The 18,705-nt window shown below is 36.6% G+C and overlaps 1 protein-coding gene across 8 annotated transcripts in view; it reads right to left on the minus strand.

Annotated features, from left to right (window-relative positions):
* SAMD4A (sterile alpha motif domain containing 4A) overlaps positions 1-18,705 on the minus strand; it is a 286,970-nt gene that overhangs the window by 77,848 nt on the left and 190,417 nt on the right. For 6 of the 8 annotated variants that reach the window (XM_020991290.2, XM_020991287.2, XM_020991285.2 and 3 more), the window contains one exon: positions 6,730-6,993. The exons of the other annotated variants lie outside the window; for them this stretch is intronic. In XM_020991290.2, the coding sequence (XP_020846949.1) occupies positions 6,730-6,993 (264 nt within the window). The remainder of the gene's footprint in view (positions 1-6,729; positions 6,994-18,705) is intronic. 8 annotated transcript variants of the gene reach the window in all.

Raw genomic sequence — 18,705 nt, forward strand, 5'->3', positions numbered from 1 at the left:
CCCTTATAAAAAGCTAACATTAGAAAATGGCTGCTTAAAGTAGTAGCAAATTTCAGAATAGTCTGCTACAAGTCTTGTCCCTGGTCCTATCCCCTCCTCAAAACTTTCTACCAAGTTAGCTATAGGGCTGCTGTTTCTGACATTTCATATTGCTACAACCTCTCAATTTAACGCAAGCTTCATGTTTCAAGGTCTGGTACAGTGTTATCAATCATGTACATGTATATAAACTAGTAATGAGGATGACTGTAATCATATACAAGAACAAAATGGAAAAAAAATATTTACCCAACACACATTTGGTTTAAACAAGTACAAACTGTACTTTCCACAGGGGATGTTAAAGAGGAGAATATTCAGTTCAGTTTCCTATTTTCTTTACTTCAAGTAGACTAATTCTATTTCTTTCTCAGTATTAACATCACCATTATTTCAAGGCACATAAAATTTGTGCTACAGTGTACACAAACTTTTATGTTGGCCTTTGCTGAAAAGTAAAAAGAAGGAAAGCAGACAGGATAGTGCTGATAAATTTTTGAGTCCAAAAGTTGGTCTATTTGGGAAAGAAATGGGTGACCATCAAGTAGCAGTCTCTGATGGTTCTAGGAAGAGAAGGTGGTGAATTCATTTTCCATGTAAAATGAAAGAATGAAAAACATGTTTATTTGTGGGATCTTGAATATCTTCTCCCTAAGAGGGACTTTAAAAAGCAGCGTTTGTACATCTGAGTCACATTATCTGGATCAAGGCCCACCTAGTTTATAGAGTAAAGAGTGAATCAAATACAGAGAAAAAGTTAGCTATGCACTCATTGTGAATAAGAAAAGACTAATTCACTAAAAATTAAATTCCACATGGTTACTTTTTATTATTTTCCCAAGGAGGCAGAGACTTTTTTCCTGTAGATTTGGGGATCCTTACAAACTCTAATAAAGATTCTTTGTTGTTCTTATAAAGTAGGCATATGGAAAAAATTGCAAACAGAAGGTAGCACACTGAAGTAAACAAGAAAGTAGCTTAAAAATAATGCTTGCAAAATTAATAAGGCACTAGGGAAAGAGAGGGAGCATATATGTATGTTTGTATGTACATGTATACATATATATGTACACACCCCTCCCCAAACTTCTCAAAGAAAAAAGCTATGTTAGAGGCAGTCCAATTTGTTTCCTATTTCCTCTTCAAGCCAGTCCGCAAAAACTTTAAATTAATTTAAAGATTTTAAACTGACATTCACACTTTGAAATGAGACACATCACAGGACCTTGGTATCGAAGATGTTTAGCACCACTTCTTCATAGTTATTCTGATAACCCATAAGGAATATCCAAGAACTAACTGAAGAACAATTTATTAATAAGCTGTCTTCTCCATGCTGGAGTATGGTATCACTCATTCAATTGCTTTACGATATGTAGCTATGTCATTCAATCCGCCCTCTAGGGGAATGTAATTAGTCCTATACAAGAAAATGGTGCCAAACCAGAAGTAAATGTGCTTTTCCCACAAAAACAATCTTTCTTATTCCATTCTTATCTTTTCTACACATAACTGACTATACATTTTCTTCACTTAGTCTGCTGATGAGGCTTTAATAAATACCCTAGTTCAAACCTTTCACAGAAGTATGGGGAGAGAACCGGAAGAGTATGGGAAGATGTAGATAGGTAGTCATTTATCCCCTAATGTGTCCATTTGTAAGACCATTCTCCCAATGCTGTTTAAAAAAAAACTGAGGCAAAAAAAAAGTGCCTGGATTTGCTAGACTGCAAAATTTAACAAACCTCTATGGGATGTTTGTAGACTCTAAGTAGCTTTGTTCCTTGAACACTTATGTACTACTCTCATGCGCATTTCTCCATATAAACTGCTATCCATAACATTCATTCAGTACTCACACCAAAACAACCACACAAAAAGTGAATATCCTTGCCCATTTTTACAGGACCAATGTTCCAGTACGGGGTGATAAACTGCCCCTTGTATAAAAACCAAATACTGATTTAGTTAATTAATACTCCTTATTACTTGTCATTCTATTACATTAAATTACATTCTATTATTACCTACGTTCATTAGGTAGGTCAAAGGATTCCTGCAAAACAATCTTAAGTGCAGACTCACATTTTCTTGAAAATATGATTTTTTAAAAGATTGAACCCCCACATGAAAGGTAGTCAAAAGCAATGGTTACTGCAACAGTCTGATTTTTCAAAGCCATTCAATGACCCTGTTTCACAAATAGTCAAGCTGAGTTGAAGTAGCCAACACCTGGTACTCAGGTTATTTATGATCTAGTTAAAAAGATAATCGTATTACTAATTAGTGCACTATCATGAACCTAACGGTACTTCAGACTCACAGATAAGACACCTGAGCTGCAGTAGAATATAATAATCTCCTTGAGTACAGGAAGCGTTTTATGACTTTGTTAACCCTTAACAAATGTGTTTGTAGGCTTGGACTGGAGTGGATTGCTAGTTTTGGGGAAAATGTTATATGTTCCCCTAAGAATGGTTAAGAGGAAAGAAGGCACTATTTCTCTATAAGCCAAAATAACTCTTTAGCTTTACGTTTAGTGTCCTTCAAGGCCAATTTCTCAAGACCCATTTGCGAACAAGAGGAAAAACAAGAAAGATCTTCCACACGATACAGGAACTGCAATTTGGAACATGACACCAGCTATCACACACACCTCGGGAACAGCTCTAGACTGGATGACACTTGAGAAAAGACTTCAGCTAAAGCAAACTGCCTATTGGCCCCCTTTTCCTAGCCCAGCTAGCACTTGCCACCTGGATAATCTTACACATCACAGCTTCATGTGCTTTGCTTCCACAGCAGCTCAGTGGGGCTCACTATTTAGTCTTCCATCAGATATTATTTTCAATTAAAACCACAGAACTGGGAAACCTTTTTCATATCACTGAAATTCAGGGAAAAACTCTGAATCATTCTTACATGTGTTGCCTTCTCTGATTTGATTGTGAGCTCCTTGAGAGGAGCAACTGTCTCACTTTTCTATTTGTATCTTCATACTTTGCACAATGCTTGGCACATGGGAAGCTCTTAACTGCTTTTCATCTATCCACTTACTGACACTTTTTATGAGCGCTGACTAATATATCATCCTCCCCAAATTATTCTTAGTTTACATCTGTTAAGCAGTTTCCCCTAAGGATTTCTAGGTATGCAAGCAACTCCATAGCTATAGATCTAAGTTATACACATTTCCTTTGAACTTCCCATGGGCAGTTTGGAAATCATATTCTTTGCCCTCATCATGACCTTATACATCCTTTGTACTGCTCCTCTAACTTCACTTTCTGCTCTTTCTAGCCACGCTCCTCTCTTTAATCCAGAATCCTTTCTCCTCTTATTCTATCTCCACTTGTCCTTTGCCAATTCAAATCCTTGATTACTCCCACCATCTGCCTCCTTTATTCCTACTCACATGTTACTGATTGGAGCTGTAGGAGGTCACACAGGGATCACTACAAATTCATGTGATCAAGCACAGAAAATTAATGTAATGGTAATCGCACCATAAAAAATAAATACATAAAAAAGACTGAGTCAGATAAACCTGAAAAGACTTGTATAAACAGATAGAAAGTGAAATGAACAGAACCAAGAGAACTGTTCGTATAAGATCACAACATTGTAAGGTAAAAGAACTTTAAACATTTAAGAAGTCTGATCAATGCAAAAATGAATCATATCTCTAAAAGACTGATAAAGAAGCATTCCTATCAGTCTTTAGTGGAGAGGTAATACAATAGGTACAGAATACATTTTCAGATATGACCAATACTACACAAATTTGCTTTGCTTGACCATATATAAAAAGTTTTTAATTTGAGAGGTTGGGAGAATTTGAAGGGAAGAGCAGAATTAGTAATAGTGATGTAAATAAGAGAAAAGAAAGAAAATAGCATCATTGATCATTTAAATAACACAAGAAAGGAAGTTCAGAAGGGAACAAAGAAAAGCAGGGCAAGGTTGGTATGACCACATTAAATTCACACACACACACACACACACACACACACACACACACACACACACACACACACACACACACACACACCTGTATATAATAGAGTCATGATTTTCTAGATAATCTACTTTTTCTGGCCTTTGTGTGTGAAAATATTCCTGTTTGTTGAAGACTTTTTAAATAAATTTATGTTATGTAGCTTCAACTTTCCTTCATTGTAGAGCAAGAAAACTCTTTAATCTCCTTCCTTATCCCACACCCTACAGATACAGTTTGAAGCATCAAGTCACTCGCAGTTGAGCACCAATCTTTCACTTTAATGAGCAAATTTAGACCACTTGCCATAAGCTTCCTCTTGTCTTCATCTTAAAACCCCTGACCATCCTCCTTTTCCTCTTTCTTCTCCTTTCCTCCAACGTCTGATAATGAACTGTCCTGAATCCTTGATCACATCTCTGTCTCTAGGAGACTATCCTTCTCAACTATCCATTCTTTCTCTCTAGATTTCAAATTCTACTGGTTCTTTCCCTATTGCCTTCAAACATGCCCAAATCTCCCCTCATCCCTAAAAAACTAAGCAAACAAATAATAATAAAAAAAATCACTGTGACTTGGCCCTATCATTCTCTCAAGCCATCATCCTTTAACTCATCTTCCTTTCTTAGCCAAATTCCTAGGAACAGCTGTTAACAGTCATTGCTTCTACTTCCTTCAATTCTCAACCCTTTGTTTTCTACCTTCTGACCTCATCACTCAACTGAGACTTTTATTTTCAAAATTACCAACAATCTTTTAATTGCCAAATCTAATGACTGCTTCTCAGTCCCTCATTCTCCTTGACCTCTCTTGCTGCGTTTGACATTTATGACACTATCTCCTGTCACTTATTTGGATTTTATGCCCTACTCTCTCCTGGCTCTTCTCATACCTATCTGACAGCCCCTTCTCAGATTCCTTTGCTAGATGATGGACCACACTGAGACTTCTATCTGTAAATGTATCCTAAGGCTCTGTCCTGGGTTCTTTTCTCTTCACTCTCTCCATTCTCTTTCTTGGTGACTTCAGCAGCAACCATGGATTTAATTATTATCTCTATGCAGATGACTCACAGATACATATATATTTCCAAAACTCAGTCTCTCTCTGAGCTTCAGTCTCACATTAACTAACTCCCCACTGGATATTTCAAACGACATGTTCTGGAGATACCTCCAGTTCAACGTGTCCAAAAAAGAATTATCTTTTCCTCCAATCTGACCCTTCTAAAAACATCCCTGCTTCTGTCAAGGAAAATACCATTCTTCCAGTCTTCTGGGTTTTAAACCTTGGTCTTACCCTTAACTCTCACCATTCTGCTAACTACTTATTCAGGGGGCAAATTTTGCTGTTTTTGTCTCTGGTACACCCCTCTCATCTGATTCCTCTTCTCTCTACTCACACAGGTCATAACATCTTAGTTCAGGCCCTCATCATCTGTTACCTGCACTATTGTAATGGACTCTTATTTGTTCTTCCTGCCTCCAGTCTCTCTGTAATCCATCCTCCCCACAGCTATTAAAGTGATTTCCCTGAAGCACAGATCTGGCCATGTCACTATCCTCCTCAATAAATTCAAGATGGTCCCTATAGCCTCTAGGATAAAATATAAACTCCTTAGCACTTATCTTTCCAGCTTCATTGTCTATTACTTCCCTTTCCTCACTCTACATTCTAACTAAACTTGTTTTGTTCTGAATACATGGCACTCCGTTCCCCATTGCCATGTCTTTACACTGGCCATCACCGATGCCTGAAATATACTTCTTTCTCATCTCCTCCTCTTTCTTCAAGATACATCTTAAGTATCATCTTCCACAGAGCCTTTCTTGATCCCCCAAGTGTTAGTGCCCTCCCTCCCTAACTAGCTTGAATTTATTTTGCATTTGTTCTGTATAATTTATTCTGTAAATACTTATATATGTGCACATTGAGTCCCCAATAGAACGGAATCTCCTTGACAGCAGGCATTGTTTCATTTTTTGTCTTTGTAGCCACAACATCTAGCACATAGTAAAAGCTTAATAAATGCTCGTTGACTGGCTGATTCTGCTAAATATCTGTAAAGAGAGTGAATTGATTGGTAAGTGTTGGAGCATTTGTTTATGCTGCACAGAGGCTATCACCTATATCTTCAGATCTGGCTATCACACTTAACAGTTTTACCCAAGACACTTAGTGATATGCTCATGTCCTTAAACAGATGCACAGAAGAGTTTAAAGCATACTTTGGATAAAAGGGGACAACAAGGGGAAAAGGAAGCACCAATGCAATTCTTTGCTATGAACACCAGAAGTAAATTTTTTCTAAATTATTGACAGCTTCTTGATTAAAAGAAAAAGGTAGCACACCATAGTAGCACAGCATCTTTCTAAAGCAGGATGTTCTGAAGGATGTGTCTATCTGCCATAGCAGGCCCTGTCACCCCTGCTATATGTAAGCCATGTAGTTAGCCTGGAAGCCAACAGTTAAAAGGCTACATTGACCTCTCTTTCCCCTGGTTTCTGCAGCTCTATGCAGGGAATACATGGCCACATTTCAGAATTTTTTAAGGATGGGATGGAAGCTTGCTGTCACTACTAAGACCTTGGGAGGCTTTCCTCTGACTGACTGACTCTCCTCTCCCTTTAGGCTTCTAACTATAAATAAAGTGAGGTAATCTCTTCAAGTGGGTTCTTATTTTTTCACTCACCTTTCATACCACTACCTTCTTCTTGGAATGTGTTACGAGCAGTAGTCTGATCTTCTAAGTGTTCACTCCCACCACTTCCTGAAGAGGCTACACTGCTTTGTGGAGACAGGGGGGCATGATCGGATGGGATGCACTGGGGTCCTCTAGCTCGTAAGTCCTCATGAGACATCCATCCATGTCCTAGAGGCTGGTTTGGCACATTCATGGGTGGGGTAAGGGATACAGATCGTTTCAAAGGGCTGTGATGTGCCTGGCCTGAGAGAACTGGAAAAAAAAATAAAATGAAACAGGTTATTCCCCCCCCTTTAGTCCTGGGTTGCAGAAGAACCCCCGATAACAATTAACCATGGAGGGCAAAACTAATTCTCTTAACTACAGTGACGTTGCTGCTGCCAAATGAGAAGACAAAATTCTAGTCTGGCTATTTCTTTTTGGGAAAAAAGATCGAGTACTTCCAGCAGCCTTGATTTTTTACTTTAAAGTATACCTAGATCCACCTGGCATTTAATCTTTTAAGCCATCGAATCAAGATTCTTAGAATAGGGCCATGATAACTTGGAAAATAACCATCTGCCCATAATGAGTAAGGTATGCCAGGAAATTCTAAAAGACAATTGATATTTAGATCATTAATGTGATATATATATCTTGGAGGAGGGTCAGCTGGTTAAACTGCTTTTTTTCAAATCTGAACAGCATTAAAAGAAGACTGAGCATGCTGCTCTGTTGTGGATTTTTTTTTCAGTTGAAGCCACAGGGACCTGTCAATGGGCAGTGCAGACTGAATGGGTGTCTACATCACTACATACTACAACTAGTCTGGGATAAACAGATGGAAACTGGCGCTGTGAAAGGACTGATTCTTTCTCCTGTTCTGGCAAGTTAATGCCAAACTTACACTGAAAACATTTCCAGGTAACAAGGGTACCATTCAAAACCCAGAAGCAGCCTTTAGTAAATCCTGAATGATCCTTACCACCATGTATTATTCTTGTGTGCACTGCATGGCATCTGTTTGTTCCCTAGTTTATTCTCTTTTTGAGAAAACTAGTAAAAAAGCAACAGAATTCATGCATTTAGCTAGATCCTGTTTATGGAAGGGATGGTTCACTAAAATCACTATTTGAGAGATTTGGTTCTTCTGGGTATGCAGCTGAAGAGGCAAGGAGACAGCTTTCAGAAGTAAGACTATTCATAAAATTCTTTTAACACTTTTCCTAGAGGCAAAGTTTATTTTAATTGCTATTACAGTAATACGGGATTGGGCCACATGCATTTTTTTCCACACGCATTTTAAAACATTTTTTCAGTACAACCATTCAATTTCATCTTAGGCTCAACTCTTTTTCCACAAGGTCTAACTTAGCATTACATTTCTTTTCTGACATTATTTCCTCTATGTTCGGAAAACAAAAAAAAGCAAGATTCTAAATTCATTCGGCTCTGTTTTTGTTAACCTGCTCTTATTAATGTTATAGCATACATGTGCATCCATCCACTCAAGAAAAGAAAACCCAGCTTCAGAACTGTTTGGATATTTCTAAATGCCCAAGAAAAATGTTTGTAGGCTATATTAGGTAGCAGCAGTGAGGTGGTTAATGTTGTTAAAATTCGGTTGGTATTAATTAGGCTTTGCTTCTCAGAATGTATTGCATTTGATAGTAGGAGTTAATACACCTCTTGCTCCTATAGTTTCTATCCATACAGATGCTTGCTGAAAGGTAGCATGGTACAGTATATTGGTTATATAGGCACCTAAATGAATAGAGTGCTGAACTTGGAGTCAGGAAGACCTGAGTTCAAATCCTGCCTCAGATACTTTACTTGACTGAGTGATCACAGGCAAGTCACTTAACTTTGCTCAGCTTTAATTTCCTCATCTGCAAAAATATAGATAGCACCTACCTTCTGGGTTGTTGTGGGGATCAAATGTGATAAAAAGCACTTTGCAAATATTAAAATGCTCTATATAAATGCTACCTGTCATCACTGGTATTATTATTATGTGTACTTCCAGAAGGATATAATTTCTTAAGGAGCAGAAAGTTAGGTTCTTTCTCCAGAATTTGAAACCTACAGAAATTTACCGATTCCACAGTTTCTCATTTTGGGCAAATACTGTCAGAAACAAAAATGACTTACTGCCTAACTCAAACATATGTGCATTGGGGGTGGAGGATGGGGGTTGGGACACAGGAGCAGAGAATCGATTCTATTATACTGTAGGTTTCAATTTCCACTAAATATCCTAGCTACAAGACTATCAGAAATCACATTCCTAGAAATGGCATTATTGACTGGTTTGATCAGAATTACCAAGAGAAAGATGAGGAAAAAAGAAAAGCAAAGTTGGAAAAGCAAATTGAAAAGAAAACCAAGAAACCTGGAAAAGCCATCTCTTGCCTGTGCTGGGTAGAATTGGGCAGTAAGCATTAAAATCCCAGAAGCCCCAACTTTGTCTGCTTATACTCTTCACCCATTCTTGCTATAAATATTTTAGGACATCTAAGAGGTGTTCCCGAAGTATATTAGTAGTATATGACGCCCAGAATGCAGAAGTCAGTCATTCAGAGCAAGGTCTTTGTGTAGCCTATAAAAGCAGAACACCAAGTGAACACTAGTGAAGACCTCTAACTAGCAATTGAGAGTCCTTATAGTGGTCATATTGTGCCATTTTTGAATGCCAAAGACAATGATGTATATACTGAGTGTTTGACTACAAACCAGGACTGGAGGACCAAATTCAATTTTTCTTCAGCTAAAACTGCCTCAATTCCCACATTGGCACAGGAGATTTAAGTGACACTAAAGGTTTATTCACTTTGCAGAGCTTATTGGAGTTTAAAAAATTAGAAACCTCTACATGATATTCTATTGAATTTCACTCTTCTTAGAGGAAAGAAGGACAAATTTTGTCTTTGACACACCTTCCAAAATCCAAATTTCATCTGAGGAGTCAGGTCTATTTTCCATCTATTTATCATCATGCAGTGAGGGGTATGTTGGAGCCAGCTCAAAGTTATGTCAAAAGCCAATTGTTAAATCTTTCAATGTAAACATCTACACCTCAGAAATCGGCAAATGCTACAAATCAAGGATTGACTTGTTTTGTTGATTGCCTAGACTACACATGAGAGTGTGCCATGGATACTTTGGGGCTTTTTCTTCCAGAGAGCTGATTGTTAAAGATTTACCAGCACACCCCTGATTAAGGGCTTCATCTCTATATCCTCGAAAGAACTGAAAATTATTTCAAAATCTGGTACCCAACACTGAAATCTCGTAGGATGTAATCAACCATGGCAACCAGCTGAAGAAAGTTTTACTAAACTGGTGTTTGGCAGTGAAAAAGCTAGAATTGGTGCTTTAATCACAGAATAGCCCAAGTTTCCCATAAGAAGCTCTGTGAAGGAGACCTTATGTCAGAACCTCTGGGATGTAAAATCTTTACTTTTCCCAAGTAAGGGTGACGGGACATTATAATGACTATCCAAGCAAGCCCATCATGGACAGACTGCAACTTCGTGGTGCAGGTTTAGGCGGAAATGATGGTGGCAATAGAATATGTTAGCATAACTTACTTTATTAGAGCTCTCTGCTCTCTCCACATAGGGCCTGCCAGAAGAGGTAATCATTACTTACCTCTTGGCACAGTGTCACTATGAAAAGAGGCACACAGTTAAGGAGCAATTAGATGGCTAACAGCACACCGTCAGCTACCGGGTTTTTCAGAAAAGAACCAATTCCAATCAATGATGACCACTTTGAAAGAGTACTGTAGTTCAGAAGAACTCAAATTCCTTTTCACTGAGATGGGAGCGAGGGGATAGAAACAGGCTTTTGAGAAGCTTTTCAGAAGTGTTGTTAGGTACTAGAGACAGAACTTTTGAATGCTCTGTTTGTGCCGGCCGAGGATCAAGAAAATACTTTACTTAAGTTGTTTAAAAGTAATATTAAATGTTATAGAAGAAGGCATTCATTTTAAAAATCTTAGCACTTGTTGGAAAAAAAGCATAAATATGTAATTCCTACCATGGAATTTTATGTTCTATGTCTACTTTGTCTGTGACTTTAAAGTAGTAGCAAGGAGGAGACAGAAGTATTTAAGATGGGCACAGCAAATGAGAAATCATCCCACAGATTTCCAAAAGGAACAAAATAGTACCTTAAAATTGCTCTTGAAAACCAAAGCTGAATTTTGGGTTATTTAGTGATTTAGGTTTAAATATGTCTTTAGTTTCCAAAAGAGATTCCAGGTTCATCTGTATTCCACTGGGAGACTTCATTTGGTAATGTTTATTCAAGTGGACTTTTTATAAAAATCATAATACTGAGTAAGTCTAATAAAAACACGAGGGAAAGCAGTTAAAGAGAGAATCTAAATATATGTGTTAAATATGTATATTTTATTTCAAAAAGTATTAAGGATATCTCAAGATAAGGGTTCAAAATAATCTTGGCATTAAAGAAATGATATTTCACATCACTCTGGTACTAGAGCTTCTCTAGCCTTACATAACTTCATAATGTCTTCTATGCTGAAATATCTCCAAAAAGTAGGCAAAAATGAGTACCTTTTCAATATGTCTTAGAAGAATATCTGCCTTTGAATTTTGTTCTTTGAAATTCTTTCTCTAAACCCTCACATTTCTTTCATTTCCTTGATTTAGTCTAAATTTTTAATTATTGAGGGAAGAGGTGTGAAAGGACTTTCTAGGCTATTTGGTCCCCTCCTGGGGACAGCTAGGAACTCTATATACTCTCTACTTTCTAATTTGAGAAACAACATGGTTTCCCTTTCATTTATCTTCATGGAACACTGTCCTACCCCTAAATTAAGTTACTTACTTATCCAGCACAACCGGTTATTTCATATAAGTGAATTTCTAGTTAATTGAAGTTCACCCTTTCAAGCACTTAATTAAAAAAATTAACCACTGTTGATGGCAGTTTTTAAGATACATCATGCAGTTGCCTGCCTCCTTAACATAATATATGGAATGAATATCATTAAATCTTTTTGTTGGATAACAATTACTATTAATGTCATTAATGAGTATTTATTACTATATTGTGCTAAAAGCAATAGATTACTGTTCTGAAAGCACTGAAGATGGCTATAGCAAGATATCTGGAGGGGAAGCTACTAAATTTGTGGAGGAAATCCTAGACCTTATTTGTATCTAAAAAAAGGTAAACAAGAGAACATTACTAATTACTAACTTATACACTTTCTTATCCACACAAAATCTTTAGAAGAATCAGCTATACATGAATTGAAAGCATCCTTGATAAGTGTATTAGTAGGTAAACATATAGGCTTTCACAAAGGTATAATCAACAATGGACCACATCCTTACCATTTCATAATTAATTGAAAGATGTGGAGAATATAGGATCCCATTATGCTTATTACTTGTTGATTAGAGAAAAAAAATTCATTCTATAGAACAAACCTTATAGATTCTTTTACAACAATCCCATTTATCAAAACCATTCAAGATTAGTTGGAAGATATGTCAATAAGAATAACCCAGTTCTTCAAACCTCTGATAATAAACATTAGGCAAGGCATACAACAGAAAAATGTATTCCCTGAAAAGATTTTCATCACTGTGATAGGATGGAGATCCTGCTGAGAGCTGAAATTAAAGAGGGATCTTCTGTGGATGGTGAGGTCCGTAAGAATTCCTATTTGCATATAACCTTGTACTACTGATTTTATCCAACAACTCAATACTGAAGAGCCTCTTGGAAGAGATTCGTGATCATTCAAAAGATTTTGGCCTTTCCATCCATAGAAGAAAATCCAAATGGAAGAATATTTATTGATCAGATTTTAATGTACATTTGGATGGAGGCCCAGTAGACCTTGTCCAACAACACACAGACATACACATATGAACAATGAGTTGGGCCCAGAATAGGTGGAAGAGAGAGGGGATTTTGGGTAATTACAAAGCTCCTTTACTGACTTTAAGTTTCTAATAAAGTAAAAACCCACCTTTTTCAACACTACCATTCTCTTGGAGTTACTAAATGCCATTGAAGTATGAAATACAACTGCCTCCAGAAGACTAAATGGATACCACATTCATTAGAGGGCAAGGCAGAGATGTATGCATGATAGATGTGAACAGACTGCAACATATATCAAATGAGGAACTGTAAAGAACAGGTGTCATTGTCGCCAAAAGTAGGGATGACGAGAATGTTCCACTTGGGACTCTTTATGAATGTCAGGAGCAAATGTGGAAGGTCCCCAGAATGGTGGGGGGACTCTCTCTGGGAAACTAGTGGGAGGGCATGGACAAAAATGAGTAGGCATGAAAGGGCTGTGATCTGCATTGCAGAGTTCCCAAATTTATAAGACAACATATCCATTTGAATATTTGAGCTATAAAACAAAGTGATACTTTCAAATCACTGAGGTACACAGGACTGACCCTGCTCTAAATGGTTTTATATAATTATGCCTTTAAAATTTTTGTCTATTCCTGACTGTTATTTCTCACTGCTGCTTCTGATATTTGACGCAATTTTCTAGGTGACGGCTTGAAAATGGCTTTGTATTCCTAATGGAATAAATCAGATGAGTTTTAGAGGAAGGTAAGAAAAAGGGAATAAGCTTTATACAACGATAATTACATGGAATTCTAATGTGTTTTTAGGTTGTTTTTAACACTTGTTGAGAACCTGCAGATGCAAGGAATCGTATTAAGCACTGTCAGGAGTATAAAGAGGAATAAAACATAGTACTTGCCATCAAGAAGTTTATAGTGAAGTAATTCAAATTTCTTGTCTGTTTCTGGAAGGATGAAGTATGACTTCTACTTAAGTGAAGGAACTAGTTTTAATCTTTTTGTTTCTCTTCGTGACCCCATGTGGGGTTTTCTTGGCAAAGACACTAGAATGGTTTGCCATTTCCTTCTCCAGCCATTTTGCGGATGGGGAACTGAGGCAAATAGGGTTAAGTGACTTGCCCAGGGTCATATATCCAGTTAAGTGTCTGAGGTCAGATTTGAATTTAGGCAGATAAATCTTTTTGACCCCAGGCCCAGCTGCCTTAGCGTAATCTTCTTTTAAGTTATTCCTAACTCCAACCTTTTATATCAATGAAGTAACAAGTTTCTCCTAAACTTGAGGGTTTTTTCCTGTCCTTCTTAAGTCTTCATTAATCACCACTTATTTCCTTCACAAAAATGTGATTAGCTTATTAATCTGTCTTCCTTCCTAATTGAAATGTTCTCACATTAAAACTTATATTTCATAAATTTATCAAAATTTTAGATCCTTAGGTGTTAGGAGTTGATTCAGTCCTTAATACAACTTATGGGAGACCTAACAGTTTAACCGTCATTCTAGAGTGTGTTAGAGGTGATGGCTAAAGAGTGACCAAGTGTCATAATGAGAAAAAGAGCATGAAGAGAACTTTCCCCCTAATAAGACTGTTTTACCTCTTATCTTATGGAAAATCATTCATTATAAGGAATATTCCTTAAGGAATCAATCAATAAACATTTATTGTCAATGGGACTTTAAGCACTCCTAGATTCTATTAGTAACTTCATTTTCACTTTCGAGTTGGCAATGTGCTAAGTGCAGTAGAGAAAAAAATGAGAGACATGATGCATGAAAGTCTGTGGAGGGGCTGGTGTCCTACTACTGCTTCTCTGCTCTTATTCACCCTACCATTGTAAAGAGCTCCCCATGCATTCACTGCACATTTTCATTGCTTGCCTTTAAAACTCAAGTTTCGTGTTGCACTTATGCCCCCAAAGCACAGTGCAAGTCCTTTGGGCTTTAAACCCAAGCCTGTAGAATCAGTGATGAGGTTTAGTGAGAAAATAAAGGTGTTAGATAAACTATGCCAGAATGCCCACAGCCACCACAGACTGCAAGTTTGGTGTTAGCAAATTGAGGATTCATTATATTTGCAAAAAGGACATAGAAGGTCACAGAATTCTTGGGAATTACTAATGAGAAAAAAAATCGTTTTGCATGTTACCAATATTATTTTGTGTATTTCATTAGATGGGTTATTTCACGATTACTATGTTAGGAAAAGTGCATATTATCAGAATTAATGTTTTGTTATAAAAAATGCATGCAGAAAAGTGTATTTGCATCACTCTTACAGTTTTTGGTGGTCATGGGAACTTAATCCTCCCATTTCCCACAGGTTCAATGTATCAATATTCAAATTTTTTACTTTTGTACTGTTTTCTAGGAATGTTCTGTCCCCTCCCCCCAAAGTTGAGGATGTGCTATATTAAACACTTACTATATGCCAGGCACTACAGAAGTGAGGAAACTGGAAAGTCTTTAACTGTTGCTTTGGAGACTTACCTGTCATGGCTGGGGAGAAACTGAAAATACAGAGAGAAGTAACTCATTTCCCATTAGGACTGAGTTTATATTGTAAATACATAAGAAAGGGGTTCTTGAGAGATTTTGGCTGCTATCTGGAGATGCAGAATGATGGGACTGTGTTTTAGGAGTGAGGAGAATGTGAGTAGAAGTGATAGAAGTGGCTATGATTTCACAGCCAAAATATTACAAATAATTATATACATCTTTGTTTTATTATTTGTAAACTTGTTAATAAGTTGTAAAGCCAGTAACTCTGATATTTACTTAAGCCTAGGAGATTAGGGGTTTTGACATATAGAGAGATAAACAACTGCTTATAGGCAAAGAGGTTTCTCTAGTTTATTAAATAAAATTTAGTAAGTTGAGGTAGGGGCAAATAGCTAACTATTTAATGAGAAAGAGCTTAGTAACTAATAAATATCCAAGCAAACCTCTGATTTATGAAATGAATCAGAGATATGAAATGAATATGGTAATGATTCAAGTAACAGGATGAGGGATGACCATCCCTGTAGGATACATAAGAAAGTGGTAGACTCAAAATCCTACTACATATATTTATATTTAAACCAAACTGCTTAGAAATGTCCATTTCAGAAATCTGAAAAAGGATTATGAAATGACCAAATATTTTAAAACTATTTTAAGTTAAAGAAAATTAATCACCTTATTTAAATTAAGAAAATAATTAACTTTATTTAAATTATTTAAACTACTTAATTAGAATCAATTACTTAAAATTAAAATTAAGTATTCTTACATTAGGATAACAAGTTCAATTCTCTATTACTTGGATAACATTCAAATTCCAAAGTCTATGTTTCTAGGATTGTTAATGCTAACATACCCCCCCACAAAATATGGGAAATATATCATGAAGGGAAACATTGTGAACACAGTATTAGGATAGTAACCTTCAGGACCGTCCCCAAAAGAAAATCAGGACAGAATGGCAATAGATTACTTGCTGCATTCTCACATTTATTTTCATTTTGATGAAGGAGATGGTTTGTAATTTATGAAATGTGAAGGGGAAAAGTTTGATTGATAATTTTACAAAGTATTTTCCTACCAAAAAAAAAAAGGTTTTCATAGGAGAGGAGAGACTCTCTTGTCTTCAGATTTACGCTCATAAATGCTTCAGGTTCCATTCTACTATCTCATTTTGGACTCTTAGTTTCAACTCATCTCTAGAAGGGATACTTATTGGGGGGATGTTTTCAGACTGAAGTTCTGCTGATGGTAATGCTACTTCTTCAAAATTGTTGGCATTTACTCAAGATAAGAGCATAGCTTAGAGGTGAAAAGGCATTACACATCAGTGTGTCTAGAAAAAACACTTTGCACATAAGCACTCAAGAAAATATGTTGACTATGTATTGTGGACAAACCAACAAGTATAAACTCATTTTGGTATGTGAGACTCTTTATAATCTGGCTGCAACCTCTTTTTTTTGATCTTGTCCTACACTATTTTTGGTCTAGCCAAAGTGGACTAGTTACCATTCCCCATTCTTGTCCTGCCCTCTCCCAACTCTGCACTTTTTATGCTGTTCCCCATTCCTGGAAATGAACCACCTCATATATCTGTATTTCTCAAAATGCTTCCATTACTTCAGAGTCTCCCTCAGGCACCAAATCATTCATGAAGGCTTCCCTGAGGGGAGGGATCTCTCAGTTAATTCACATTTCTCATGCTACTTTGGATCTCTCCTGCACTTAAATCACTTTTTGCCTGGTGCAACAATTATTTATGTATCATAGTCCCCCAATTAGACTTTACACTTTTGAAAAGCATGTTTTATCTTATCTTTTTAAATATATCCTTAGCTCTTAGAAAGTACTTAACAAATGTTGAACTGAACTATCACAGATTCCTCTTCTTTCACTGGTCCTGTTAGGCAACTATCAGGAATTCCTTAATAGTTATCAATAAACTGAATCATTGATAATATTTTGGGAGAATGCTCAATAATACTACAAGGCATATATATTTTTTTAAAAAGATACTAAGGTATTTCAGTAATGGCATTATCACACAAGGAAAAAAAAATGAAAGCAGTCACATACTATGGCCAAATACAGAACTGTGACAGCAATAAAAGTATTAATAGCTAAGGTTAAAATTAACTTGCTCTCTTTCATCATTATCTCAGCAAAAATGTTAAGGACAAATCGGGAGGATCTAAGTAGTCCTGAAGGCTAATGCCTCAATTCTAGATTTTTAGTCTCTATATCTTTTTCAAAGAGCTCCTACTCATAACATCTGGTTCACAGAAGATTATTACACAAACCAGGTTGTCGTATTCCTTTTTATTCTAGATAAGGAAAATAGAACATACTCTGAGTTATAATGTAAATGGTGGCAGAGTGATTCATGGCAAGCCCATAGGGGAAACCATACACTCCTATTAGGACAAAATACAAATGTGCACAAAATTATAGCTATATGGAGAATATAGGGGAGGTGAGGAACCTAAGGCTATGAAGAAAAGCAGAGTGAGATTTATAAGTATATCTTCCTAAAAATTTTCCCCATTAAACATTATTTCCATACTCTATTACAACAAAGCAGTAGTCCAAGAGGAGCAGCACTTGAACTAAATCTCTTATATTATGACTTCTTGTGACTGGAGTCAACTCCTATTACAGAACATGGCATGTCAACCTTTAGGGAGTACAAAGACTTACGACTCTTTCTTCACATTAACACTTAAACATTTGAACTTAAAAAAAATTAGAATGGTTTTGACAGACTTTTATTGCTGAATTAATCTTTGGTGACATTTCATTTGTCCTCTCTTGTCAGTTTCCATAATGCAAAACTAGGTGTCACACAGCAGGAAATTATTTTTATATAGCTGTTTAACTTTTTTTGGTCATTATTTATGTCATAAGTTAGACAAGACGCCAGTACATGGATATCAAAGGGACTTTACTCAAATATAACTTTGAATCAAAGTGAATTACTAAATGGGAAATTACTAAGAAATCTTTTCATTCCAACACCTCAAATATGATGATACCCAGTACTATAGCCATTTGATAACACTGAAATATATGTTTGTGCCAAATCAGTAGGACTCCTGGATTCCCCCAAGATCCTACATATTGGGTGACTGCGATCTATATCTTCTCATTACATCTTTCTGCTTCTTGGGTATATGAATGAATGGAAATTCTGCAAACATGGAGTGACGACAAGAAATGCCCACAAGTATGCATGAAGAGGACAGAATTTAACTTACTGTATTTATGTCTGAATAAAAACAGCAACTTGGTCAAGAGCTTGGAAGGGAGTGTCAGTGAACTTAAAAAAAAATCAATTGTCTATTTTCCCCTTTGTAGTTGGTCCAGTTGACTGCCATAGGAGAGAAGCAATAGAATGGCCTAGGGGCAAAAAAAAAAAAACAAACCTTTGCCCTGAGCCCCACTCTCCTCTTGATTGAATCCCACTCTGCCACTCAGAACAGTATTTCAGGACGGCTCTTAACAATGTTTTTTGGTTTTTTTACTTCTAACTTCACTATTTGGGTGTGTTTTCCTTTTTACCAGTATCCTCTGCTTCCCTTACCAGAATTCTCCCATTAAAATGTAAATTTG

This window comes from Phascolarctos cinereus, unplaced genomic scaffold, assembly GCF_003287225.1.
Source record: "Phascolarctos cinereus isolate Bilbo 61053 unplaced genomic scaffold, phaCin_HiC Scaffold_2;HRSCAF=192, whole genome shotgun sequence".
NCBI classification, from domain to species: Eukaryota; Metazoa; Chordata; class Mammalia; order Diprotodontia; family Phascolarctidae; genus Phascolarctos; species Phascolarctos cinereus.